The sequence below is a fragment of the Stegostoma tigrinum genome, chromosome 1, assembly GCF_030684315.1.
Source record: "Stegostoma tigrinum isolate sSteTig4 chromosome 1, sSteTig4.hap1, whole genome shotgun sequence".
In the NCBI taxonomy this organism is placed as follows: domain Eukaryota; kingdom Metazoa; phylum Chordata; class Chondrichthyes; order Orectolobiformes; family Stegostomatidae; genus Stegostoma; species Stegostoma tigrinum.
The window spans coordinates 18,788,354-18,802,110 of NC_081354.1; the positions used below are offsets into that span (position 1 = coordinate 18,788,354).

Genomic DNA, 13,757 nt, shown 5'->3' on the forward strand with positions numbered 1-13,757 from the left:
ACACGGAGTCAGTTTTATTTGAAATTAACATAAAATGGATAGTTTTTTATTGATTCTATGTATTAAACATAGCTTAGAATCAGAAGCTCTGAACTCAAATCTTACTTCAGAAACTTCAGTCATAATCTAGGCTGACACTTCAGTGCAATACTGATGGAATGTTGCCTGTTTGAGGAGCTGTTTTTTGTTCTGATGAAATGTTAAACCAGGGCCCCAGTTACTCATTCAGGTAAAGTAAAAAGATGCCACACACAAGAAGAAGAACGGAGTTCACACCACGTTCTAAATCAACAAAAATTCTTTAACCAGCACACTCAAAATAAGATTATCTGATCATTAATTTTTATGCTGTACGTGGGACTTCATTATCTATAAATTGGTTTAATTGCCCTCCACTACAACTGCAATAATACTTCAAAGGGTATTCAATTGCTGTCAGAGCATCCTGAATATGAGCAGTGCTGTATTAATGTAAATTCTTCTACCAAATAATTTTCACTGCCTTTCCCTTGTTAAAAAATGTAGTATTTGTTACATGCCACATTGAATGAAATAAAAAATTTACTTACGCCAATTTCTGACAGTCCAACTGCCTCACTATCAAATTCAGTATCCAGAGACTCCACACCTAATTGGAACAAATTATTGCGTTAGCTGTAACTTTAAATGTGAATAGTTTTACGCAACACCTGCAATATGGTACCTGACAATAAATCTTCTCTTTGGCAAGTAAACACTGCAATCTCTAATGCTGATGAATTGAATATTAATTCAAGATTATGGGGCTTTTATGCTTTGCCAGGCAAGAAGCTGTTGCTTCTTTCTAATCTTGAGACAACTTCAAATTGAAACTTCCCCATGATCACAAATCACCAAAATATCAGATGATCCAAATTCTAAAAATCTTATCTGGCTCTATATGGCAAAAGATGGTACAGAATGCTATTATGTGACAAAGTTACAGTTATGATGCAGTAATAGCTGCACACATATCACAAGTACAAATTTTAAACAATTTTCAAATGTATTGTGCTTCTGAAGCCTTAAACTGGATCTCATATTCAATGTTTCCTGATCAAAACTTGACTAATCATTCAATGGCCTTAGACTATCTTTATCAAACAATTGTACTGAACTGCCTTAAAAGAACATAGTTGCATCTTAATGGATTAATATATTCAACATTATAAAAATTGCATCATATGTTTTAAAAGTGTCTACAGACTTAGCATGAGCAATGCCGTAGGACTGCTGGCATTGCATATCAGTATTGCATAGTTTCTTCAATTGTTCAGCTGATTAACCTGGAAATCTACATGTGCTCAAAAAAAAATGGCGATTAGCTGCAACCTTCTCAGCCAAGCACCTTGCCAAAATCTCACATGCTCCATGGTGTCCTAGCCAGAGACTCAAAATGCTGCAGATGGAATTAACTGCACGAACGTACCTTTTCTATTGTTAAGTAAATGAATGTAGCACTAAAGCAAGAACCTAAAAACAGGTGTGAGCTTGAGGAACACAGCAGGCCAGGCAGCATCAGCGGAATAGGAAAGTTGACGTTTTGGAGTAGGACCCTTCTTTCCTGCTCCTCTGATGCTGCCTGGCCTGCTGTGTTTCTCCAACTCCACACTTTATCTCTGACTCCAGGATCTGCACTTCTGGCTTTCCCTAAAAATGAGTGTTGTTCAGCGAATTAAAGTAAAATACTCAAATCCCCGTTCATCATTTTTAACAGACAAACAAAGCAATAGAAGAGGGTGTCAACTTTTCACTTTAACAGCACTATCAATACAACATTCCTTTAATACTTCACTGGAACTGGAACCGGAATCCCAAGGTTGTGACAGGCAAGCAAAGATTGCTGGCAACTAAGCCTATAAACAAAGCAGCAAATACAAGAATATTTGAGAACTGACCCATATCAGAATATATCAAACCCGCTCTTCTTTCCATGGATTCCCACACAAAAATTAAGAACTAAGAAGTTATTTGACACAAGTAGAATTTGAAACATAGATGGGTTATCTTGGACAGGTGGATGAAATTACTGTAGTAGTACCTCTCCACCTCTCAGTATTATATTGGATTTTGTCTCAGCAAATCATATACAATGCTGCAAATAGCAGAGATCCTTCTTCAGTTTTTTGGAAAGATCTTCATCCAAAGCCTGAGGCTTTTTTAAATTTCAGATGCTGATTGATTTGTTGATGAATATAATTTTTAACAATTGTATTTTTTTTTATCTCCAGTATAGATATATACAATTGGCACAACATTTTGTTTGAGAATAAAACTATTGACTTTTCCTTCCATAACAAAAGAATGGATATTTCCCTGTGGGTTCTAGTTACAACACTTAAAGAAACTGCAAGAGTGAGATAACAAAATAAAAAGGCAAAATGAGCCGTAGACTCTTACCACATTGGTTTTTTACTTTGTTCATTGCTCTTCTTTTCAGGAAAGCTTGATAAGCCTCAGAATTTTGATATGCTTTCAGTTCCTCAATATATCGCTGCTTGTCTTTTTCTGCTTCATCAATATACTTCTGCACATATAAAGGAAGGAATACTTAATGGAATCCATATCTATTACATCAGATCAGTTCACATGACAAATGCTATTGCCAAGGCCTGATACATCAAATTGTACCACATGCATACTTCCAATATATTAATGGGTGTTAGAAGTATTGCACTCAGTGTGACGGTACTAGACCTTTAAGACAGATTTGCTGTGTGCTGTTTCTCTTACAGAAAGACATTTCTACAATGATGCTGGAATGTTTGCTTGAGAAGCAGTGTCTTTTTAAAATTATACAAAAGAAGCATGAGTGGGTGGAGTCAGATTCACACAGATCCAGGATTTTAGTTTTGCTTTCAGCTGGGGTTTGGAGTCGGTTGTTGAAGCTGATAGTTGTACAATCTCTGTGTTGCAACAAAAAAGCTTGTGTTATCTCTGCTGATGCTAGTTTGTTTCTTTTGGAGTTCCTTTCTCCTGGACTGGAAAGGAGACAGCATGTGAGGAAAATCTGTTTTGCTGAATTTTCCATTGCAAATTGTGTTTATGGAATACTGCTATTTTGGAACAGTTCATGATTAGCAGTTAATAACAGAGCCACAGGGCTCTGTCCTTGGGCCTCTACTGTTTGTAATTTTTATTAATGACTTGGACGAGGGAACTGAAGGATGGGTCAGCAAGTTTGCAGACGACACAAAGGTCGGAGGTGTCGTTGACAGTGTAGAGGGCTGTTGTAGGCTGCAGCGGGACATTGACAGGATGCAGAGATGGGCTGAGAGGTGGCAGATGGAGTTCAACCTGGATAAATGCGAGGTGATGCATTTTGGAAGGTCGAATTTGAAAGCTGAGTACAGGATTAAGGATAGGATTCTTGGCAGCGTGGAGGAACAGAGGGATCTTGGTGTGCAGATACATAGATCCCTTAAAATGGCCACCCAAGTGGACAGGGTTGTTAAGAAAGCATATGGTGTTTTGGCTTTCATTAACAGGGGGATTGAGTTTAAGAGTCGTGAGATCTTGTTGCAGCTCTATAAAACTTTGGTTAGACCGCACTTGGAATACTGCGTCCAGTACTGGGCGCCCTATTATAGGAAAGATGTGGATGCTTTGGAGAGGGTTCAGAGGAGGTTTACCAGGATGCTGCCTGGACTGGAGGGCTTATCTTATGAAGAGAGGTTGACTGAGCTCGGTCTCTTTTCATTGGAGAAAAGGAGGAGGAGAGGTGACCTAATTGAGGTATACAAGATAATGAGAGGCATGGATAGAGTTGATAGCCAGAGACTATTTCCCAGGGCAGAAATGGCTAGCACGAGGGGTCATAGTTTTAAGCTGGTTGGTGGAAAGTATAGAGGGGATGTCAGAGGCAGGTTCTTTACGCAGAGAGTTGTGAGAGCATGGAATGCGTTGCCAGCAGCAGTTGTGGAAGCAAGGTCATTGGGGTCATTTAAGAGACTGCTGGACATGCATATGGTCACAGAAATTTGAGGGTGCATACATGAGGATCAACGGTCGGCACAACATTGTGGGCTGAAGGGCCTGTTCTGTGCTGTTCTATGTTCTATGTTCTATGTTCTGTATCATTTCATTAAATATTTCAATAGAGTTAAAGTTACGTCAATTCTTCCTTCCATTTGTATTCTTACAACACAGCTAAACTAAAGCATACTTTGCTTAAAACCTAGTGGTGGACCAATCGAATCACTGGCAATCTCATTTACATTTTAAAATCAGACAAGTTTTGATTGGTTAAGGCATTGCCATAAGAACTGAACCAGCAAATGGCTGTCATTATTTTGTTGAGCAGAAAAAGGCATATTTTGGGTACATGCCTTTTTAGTCTGCAACTGGGCCAGTGTCTTTGGCTGCTCGCGGCATACAACCTCCTACTGCAAAAACGATAGTGCTGAACATTAGATGGGATTCTATGATTGGGTAACATGTGCTGGATAATTTTGAGTGCGAGAAGAATTACACTGGCAAAACATTTAGGATCATCAGCCAGGTGTGTAGTATGACTCATTTCCATGTACAAGAAGCTACACATACTAAAACACATTTGCCACACATTCATTGAGCAAGTTTCTGCAAAATGAGCACGTCAATGCTGTCCCGTGGTTTACTTAAAGTAGATAACTGCTCACTGTATAACTCACCATCTCACCAAGAAGCCTAAGGTTACCACCTGCAGCTCTGAAAAGAGCTTAATTTACCTCAAATTACTGTGGCATGATAAGGTGAGCATTTGAAGCTAGCTGTTTCACGTTGCTTCCTTAGACTAACAACACAAGTGGTAGTCACCATTACAGATAACAATATTTAAGCCAACAAAACATTCTGCCTTGCACACAAATGAGTAATTTGGTACATGAACTTCAATACTGGTGGGATGCCAGGTATTATGCATAACGACTGGTGGGTTATATAAAACAACGGGTCACTTTGCCTGTTTGCAACAGATGGCAATAGACTGTACTCAACAAGCCCATGCATGCAAAGATCGTTTTTTTTTAATTTGATTGCCCTGAATAGCCAGGCTTGATTTATTAGATAAGCTCAAAGCATGAGTTCATACTCAGTGCCTAAACTTGGGCCAGGATGAGTAAATCAACTCCTGTGATCCAAGATAGGGCTGTGTTTTAACTTCTCTTGGGAATCTAGGACATCATTTTTGCTGGTGTATACCCAGATAAACAGGATACATCCAAAAAATGTAAGCTTGTAATAACAAGGACTCAAAACAGGAGCTTTTGATTTCCAGCTAGGAGTATGTTAACCTCATTACACTGTCGCCCTTACGGAAGAGATAGTTACTTTTATTTTGTCTTTCTAAATAGCAGCAAGCAACAATTAATGGGTCAGTCTATTATTTCGCAATGACATCTACTATCAGGTTGTCAATCCTGCAGACCAAGGGCTACTGCTTAGTGTCATTCATACCTATTTTTCTATTTATCAGTTATTGCTTCTTAAATTATATGTTCCAGAATATTTCAGAAGTTATTTTTAAACGCCAATGTTTCATAGCAGATAAACCTGAATCTGAAGTTCAAGATCGGTTAATTGAAACATGAAAATAAACTTCATATTTAACTTTCAGGCCAATATTAAACCTCAATGTGAACCCTGAAGGCAAATTTCTGAATGTACCCTCTTCTTCCTTCTCCAGTGCTCTTTGTTTTTTTGTTTGGGGAGCAGGAGAGCAAGAATAATAAGAGTTAATGTGGAGGGGGGAGAAAACTCAAACATCTAAAATCTACTCCAAACTAAAAAATAGGCAGGAAGGAAAATGTAGCCACTTTAAAGATCTAGACATTTCTCACCTGTTTGCCCTCCTGAGACAGTTGTGACCACTGAGTGCCCAACAGTTTTGTAATCTCTGTAAAAGGGAGATCTGGATGTTCAATTTTCAGCTTGGCTCTCTGTTCATTCAGGAATAACACATACCTGTCAGGCAGTTACAAGGGATTAAAAAGGAGCAAAATCTTCTTAAGGGCAGAGTTACCAGGCATAATAATTAAAAATAAAATTAAGTAAGACTTAAGTGAGAATAAATTTAGCCATATTTTAACTAGGCATTTAGAAAAGTAATGCATTAGGAGACAATCTAACTTGATGCTTCAGTCATGATGTTCAAAAAATACAAATGGAATGACCCAATTTTACCACAATCACTTCAAAAATCATGTTTGTGATACACACACTATGCAAGTACTGTTACAAAATATCAGGTTATTAATAAGAAGCTGTAATTTTATCTAACTATAATCAAAAATTAATTACACAAAACCAAAAGATTTCTCCATATTAATGAAGAGGTTGAGCTCTCTATAATATAGTTTATTGGTCATAAGTATAAAATAGGCATTTTTGGTGACTTTGAAGTCTTTTATCCAAGTTAGTTTTACACCTCACCATAAGCTTGGATTTTATCCTTTTGCCGTATCCTGCGCAGTTAACTTGCTAGTGTTAGTGTTGGTCCATACCTGCAATTTTGCTGGAGTTCTTTGGTACCAGTAGGGTGGCCAAAAACGTTCATTCTAATTTCTTTGTTTTTCTAATTGCAGAATAGGTATTTTATTCGCAATTGGATTAGCGCTAACACATGGAGGAGATCTAACTGAAAATCATATCATCAACATTCATTTATAAATCTGACAGAAACATTATTACAAGGGATGTGATTTTTATCAGAGCAAAGTGGATGATATTGTGCTGTAGTGATCGAATGAGCAAACATTGACTGGAGTTCAAAATTAAGTCACTCAAACATATATGCAAATAGAGTCACCAGCAGACGTTTGACATGAAACTACTTACTTACCCTGTGGTTGGAGCCCGGGGTGCAGTAAAATCTTTCTGAGGTTTTCTCTTCTTGCCTTTTGGCCAACCACCTTTTCTTTTCTGGATTTAAAAGATATAGGGAGGTTTATGGGTATCTCAATTGACGTGAATACACCCTAATACCTTAGGTGATTACTGACAAAAAATACTCGATTTTTAAAAATAAAAATTTAAACTTCAGGTTAGCACCATTATAAATAGCCCAACAGTAAGTATTTTTTAAAATATTCATTCATAGAATGTAAATGCTGCTGACAAAGCCAGAATTTATTGCCCATATGTATTGCCCTTGACAAGGTAGTAGTGAGCAACCTTCTTGACAACTGATTGCTTTCTGAAAAGGCTTGGAAAGCCAGTGAAGAGTCAACCACAGTGCTGGGGGGTCTGATGTCACATATAGGCCAATCTAGATAAGCACAGCAGATTTCCTTCCCTAAAAGATATCAGTGAAGCTGACAGATTTTAAGATAATTCATAAGTGACATGGTCATTATTGTTGATACTAGATTTCCATTCGAGAATTTTTTAATAAACTAAATTTTAAGCTCTTATCCTGCAATGATGTAATTGAACAAATGCCCTGTACCATTATCAGGAACTGTACTACAATTTCCATCCAGTGAGAAATCACTCAAAGCATGCACAGCAGAGCTAAAGATTAATTAAGATCCAATTTGGCATCACATATTTATAATTCCCTGATTTATCTCATCAAGATCTGTATACTTTTCTTGATGGGTTCCAGTATCATCAGCTTGATTCAAACTTGATTCCCCACCTGCCAAAAGTAATATTATCAAAATACGTATGCCAAGACATTGCTAAAAGGCAAGAAGTTGTAGCACTCACCTTGCACTCATCAGAGCTAAGAAACAGACTTAAAACAAGGATACATTTCATACAGGATGAGAAGTGGGCGCTCATAAACTGGCGTGGAAATGCAGCAAAAACAATTAACTGTTAATCTTGAGAGACAGTAGGAACTTCTTTCCTGCTCAGCCTGCTGTGTTCATCCAGCTCTACACCTTCTGAACTGTTAATCTTAATTCTCAGACCAGAGATGTGGATTCTGATTGGTCAGAGTGTTAAGGAAAAAAGGTGCAACCTACATACAATTTCCTTTTGTCTTCATAAAACAGGATCCTGTGTATTTAGAAATCTAGCTTCTAATGTTCTGTACTTCCAAGCAATTTTATATATATGCACACGAAACAGCCCATCTCCAAATGTAGCAAGACTTAGACCACATTTAGGTTTGGGCCAGCAAGTGGCAGGTAAGACATGGGCCACATAAATACCTTGCAACATTACCCAACAAATGGGAATCTAACCATAACCCTTTAGCATTTAATGGCAATACCATCACTGAAACCCACACTCAGGATATGACGTGCTTCAACAACATAGCTAAGCTCGATATGATCCAGGAGAAAGCTGTCCATTTGCCTGGTATAACATCCACAAACATTCACTCCCCCCATTGCTGATGCTCAATAGCAGCAGTGTGCAGCGTCTGCAAGATGCACTGTATAAATTCACAAAGGTTTCTCAAACCCACAGTCAATTCCATCTGAGAGAACAAGGGCAGCTGATACACATGGGAGCACTGCCATTTGTAAGTTCCCCTCAAAAATCACTCACCATCCTGATGTAGAAGTGTATCGCCATTCCTTAACCATCACTGGATCCAAATCCTGAAACTCGCTTGCTGAATGGCCTATTTTGTCATACCTATGCCAAAAGTATTGTACTTGTTCAAGGCAACAGCTCACCACCACTTTCTCAAGTATGACGAGGGACAGGCAATAAGCGTTGGCTCTACCAGCAGTGCCTACATTGCACAAATTAATTTTAAAAAAATACACTGGACTACAACACTTCTTTCAGCACAAAATGACCATACTTGTTTAGACTGAAAAAAACCTTAATTGCAGAATATGCCACTACACAGCAGCCTTAAAATCAGCAACAAGATACAAGGGAGGATATTAAAGTTCAGAATTCATATTTGAGTGACTGGGCATTTCTAAAAACTCTGTCAAGCATTTCTTGCTACCACTTTAAGCAAGGAGTGACACTGAAGTTGCTTACGAAAGTCAACAGGCTTTAAGTTCAAATTACTGCTTAAAATCTCAGCATTTTTTAAAAAGTGAACTGTATATTCTACGTTTAGAACTAGACTCAATTTGTTAAATGCCTGATGTGCTGGTATGTGGGTGACAGTAAAAATCACTGTATCACAGAAGTTGAAATGTTATTGCTCTGTTACTAGCATTACAACTTCATTTGATATCAAACTGACTTTTTGCAATAATATCAAGTTTTCAATTCAACAAACCATTCTCTGGTGTACAACAGTTCTCCTTAACTTAGGCTGTGTTATTACAGTTTGAGCAACTCCTTTGTTCTGCAATTTAGCTCAATTCAGATTGACGGAGGACACAAACAGGAAATTCATTTGTTTCCCTTAATTTTCCACGAATAACATAACAAAACAATGTTATCTGTGTCTCACAACAGATCAGAAGCAAAGCTGAACTCCTCTGTACCTGACAAAACAGTTTGACAGCTCCACATCTCTTGACATCAATCAAGATCATTTTGCTTTTACATTGACTTTTTTTCCAAATCAAATTCTTATTTTCAGTTAGGGCTACAAGGTATAAGTTGATGTTTTGAACAGAGTAAGTTTTTCCAAACACATTTCAGTCTAAAAACCTCAAAATCAATAAAGAAAAAGTAACAATCAATTCCACTCACAAGAAACAATTCAATGTATCAGCCATTTACTGTCTAAATAGCAGCATGTAAGTAGCTGTTACATATCATTTATACAAAGTATATTGATATAACAAAAAGAATTTGCTGTACAACGGGAGTAATCAACAACTTGCAATTTTTTCCACCTTGAAAAATGTAGAAAAACATTTCATTGTCTTTCGCTACAGTATAATCGGACAGTAAGATTTTTTTAATCAAATGTTCTCTGAGTTTCAAGTGGAAGGAGGAGCAGAAATTAATTCCACCAGAAGAATTTCCATGATTAGATCAACATAACAATAAAGGCTTTGCATATATACTGAATTCTGGTCAAAATTAAAATTGACAGGAGGAATTTCGCCAAAGGCAACCAAACAGAGGCAGATTTTCATCCATGCTGCTTATAAGTTTTTAAATCTCAAATATAAAATGATACTTTCAAATTTGACAATAGTGAAGTATTTGCCTTTATATTTTTCTCTGCATGTTATGGAAAACATTCATTTGAACACATTATGACCTTAATGTTGGATTACTGTGCAAAATCACTGTAAATAAGTTCACAAGGTTCTGCTCAGACAGTTATGGGAAATTAAAAAAGGAAAATAAGCCTGTGACTCTGGAACCAGTTGTGCTCAAATTGACAGACTTATAGTTGATGTTTGAAACTACTGCATTAGCTCTATTAATAAAGTATAAAAGTTGTGAGACATCCACCAGCCAATTACTACATCCAGTGCAAACAGCCGATTTGTGGTATTGTTTTCTTTCTTGCGAATGAATTGTATTTTATATTGCATTCTTGCATTTGTAGAATTTGAAGTGAAACCCATTAACCTGACCTGACCAAAAAACAATATACTCACTGCTGATTATTCAATCCATATACAGAGGTTAAAGATTAATAACAAATCAGACTGTGAAATAAGGGGTGATAGGGTTTAACCTGAATACATCTTCAGAAACAGAGGAATTCAACACTGTGGTTGGTCTATCAAGAAATGAACAGCATGTTCTGATGGAAGGTCACAGACCTGAAATGTTGTCTCTTTCTCCCTCCACAGGCGCTGCCAGAGTGAGCTGCTGAGTATTTCCACCATTTCCTGTTTTCAGTTCAAATTTCGAGCATTCGCAGTATTTTGCTTTTGAGTTGCTGTAGAAAGCATGTGTATTTGTGGTATCAATTGAGGCAAAGATCGGGAAAATAAGATCAATTTCCCACCTGAAAACAACTCATTTTTATTACAGGGCAGCTTCCCTAATACAAGGGTAAATACAATATGAATCAGCAATGCCTTCTCTCTAATTGCCAATAGCATTATCTTTAAAAGCAAAGACACATGCAGCTGAAGTTAATGGCCACAATATTGCCTCTACCCACCAGCTAAAAAGCCAGTGGTAACCTCACTATGACCATTTCCATGTGTCCTAATGGGATTAAATCCCTTTCTGACAGTCTGCTGCCTCTGCCAGGCTTCTCAGGGGTTTTCAGGTTAAGGATGCTTCCTCTAACTGCAGCTGGCCAATTAAATCGCCAATGACTCTGTGATTTCAACAGTGCCACCTGCAGCTGCAGATACTGCAACATGCTCAGAACCCGGAGCAGATCTGAAAACCTCAAGTAAAGATAAGCAGTGTGGACTTGCTGGGTTGAAATGGACAGGTGAGTGGCCATAGTAGAAGACAAAGTGAGTGGATTTGAAAAGGGCTGGCTCTGTGGGACAAATCTCTTAATAAAATAGAGCAGGAGGGAAAACAGGTTATAGCATGAAAATTTATCTGGTTTCATGAATGTTTCATTCCTGCTGCAAAATGACCAACATTAACGAGCATTGACAAGTGTCAATTTATGGATTAACAGTAGCAGTGTCTTGAGAAGATTAGTAGCTCAGGTTGAGGTTCTGGATGTGAGTTTGCTCACTGAGCCGGAAGGTTCGTTTTCAGATGTTTCGTCACCATTCTAGATAACATCATCAGTGAGCCTCCGGCGAAGCGCTGGTGTTATGTCCCGCTTTCTATTTATCTGTTTAGGTTTCCTTGGGGGGTGGTGATGTCATTTCCTGTTCTCTTTCTCAGGGTATGGTAGATTGGCTCCAAATCAATGTGTTTGTTGCTAGAGTTCCGGTTGGAATGCCATGCCTCTAGGAATTCTTGTGCATGTCTCTGTTTGGCTTGTCCTAGGATGGATGTGTTGTCCCAATGTAGCAGTGTCACCAGGGTCAGAAGCCTTCAGCTCAAGTTTTACTGAACAAAGCTTGAGCAAACAAAAACTATGCTAACACTTCGGTGTGGTTTGATGGTGCATGGCAGCAACGAAATGGTCAGTCGTCAGGTAAGATTCTAAGCCAAAGCCAAAACTGCCCTTCTCAGCAGTGCCATATTATTATTTTGGAGGGGGAGCTCACTGTATCCTGTCCAACATTTATGCCTCAAGCAACATCATTAGCTGTGATTACCTACTGTGTGCAAACTGGCTACAGTGTTTATATATTATTACAGTGACTACACTTTTAAAGTACTTCACTAACTGTCAAGCATTTTGGGACATAGAGATTATGAAAGGCACTATGCAAATACAATGCTTTACAGAGGTGAAACTTCAAATTTAGAATTCTTGGAATACCTCCAAATATCTACCATGCATCACCATAACAGTGATGAATACAATTTTAGTTACCTCAAGTAAACAGCTACAGTGATACAATTATACTCTCAATAGATGAAACCACAAGGTAGACATCAAAATTGCCACAAGGTGGCACAAGAGATCATTTCTACAACTGAGAATTCTAACTTGTTAGATCGATCTTGAGACTACAACAACAATTCAAAATCAAAAGAAAGTACAAAATACTTATTTACTGAATCCAAGAATAAATAAAAAGAAAACAGAACTATGTGATCCCACCTCTTTCAATCAGATGTAAACAAAATACTCAAATTTTCCCTGTAAGCTGCACATATCCCGGCATGCAGAAAACATACTGCACCTAGGGTTGACTCACCCATTGTTTTCAATGTGTCACTCCCTTTATAAAAGCAGGATTTTGATTTTAAAAACTAACTAGAGATATTGGAAGGAACAATTGGCTGCGAGTTACCTCCATCACCACTCTAAATTCTAATGTGTGTTATTGAGAATTTAACACTTCAGTTATTTGATAATTGAACTTGTCATAAAATAAATTTTAATTTAATACAATCTTCATATATTTATCATAGAATCGCTACAGTGTGGAGATAGGCCCTTTGACTCTCAAAGCATCCCACACAGACCCAACCTGCATACCCACCAAATTTACACATGCCTGGCCACTATAGGCAATTCAGCATTGCCAATCCACCTAGCCTGTACATCCTTGGACTGTGGGAGGAAACCAGGGCACGTGAAGGAATGTCTGTGTGGGGTTTGCACAGTCATCTAAGGGTGGAATTGACCCAGGTCCCTGGCGTTGTGGGGCAGCAATGCTAACCATTGAGCCACTGTGCCACCCTAGTGAATGAGCTCTTGCCTCTGAATGGTTTAGCAAGTTGACATTTTTATACAACTTAAATTTGTCAGAAGTTGGATCCACAGTGACTCATGCATTGCTACCTTGGCAAACCAACTACAATTTTCTAAGAGTTACGAAACAATCAGTACCTTAAACTTTGAAAAATTTTAACAACCATGACCATAACAATGTTTACAGAAGTGTAAAATTGTTATGGTTACGGTTGTTACTATTTTCATAATTTAAGGTACTGATTGTGTCATAACTCTTAGAAAGTTGTATTTGGTTTATCAAGGTAACAATGCATGAGTCAATGTGGTTTCAACTTTTGACATCTTTACACTTCTGTAAACATTATAAAACAAAGCATTGCTAACAGGTCACTTCCACTGTTCGAATCTACTTTCAGCTCAAGTATAATTTCACAATTTTATAACAACAAAATTACCACCATTTATTCACTCATCTGCCAAAGCCTGCAAACAATGCATCAATAGGTTTCTGATTTATGAGATCTCACTGTTCCAGTTTGCCAAGCCGATGTCAATTACGACTGCTACTCAAATTGTAATTCAGGTTAACTAATTCAAAATATCCTTAAAGTCACTTGTTAAGAAGCAAAAGTAAAATCCAAAAACAGAAATG

General features: G+C 37.8%; 1 protein-coding gene across 8 annotated transcripts in view; it reads right to left on the reverse strand.

Annotated features, from left to right (window-relative positions):
• Positions 1–13,757, reverse strand: part of LOC125451657 (uncharacterized) — an 87,352-nt gene that overhangs the window by 40,603 nt on the left and 32,992 nt on the right. For all 8 annotated transcript variants that reach the window (XR_009442798.1, XR_009442793.1, XR_009442796.1 and 5 more), the window contains exons 4-7: positions 6,839–6,918; positions 5,838–5,961; positions 2,419–2,545; positions 570–628 (exon numbers count right to left, since the gene is read on the reverse strand). Coding sequence is in view for 5 of the 8 variants with exons in the window: in XM_048529136.2 (XP_048385093.1) it covers positions 570–628; positions 2,419–2,545; positions 5,838–5,961; positions 6,839–6,918 (390 nt within the window). In the remaining 3 variants the exon portion in view is untranslated. The remainder of the gene's footprint in view (positions 1–569; positions 629–2,418; positions 2,546–5,837; positions 5,962–6,838; positions 6,919–13,757) is intronic.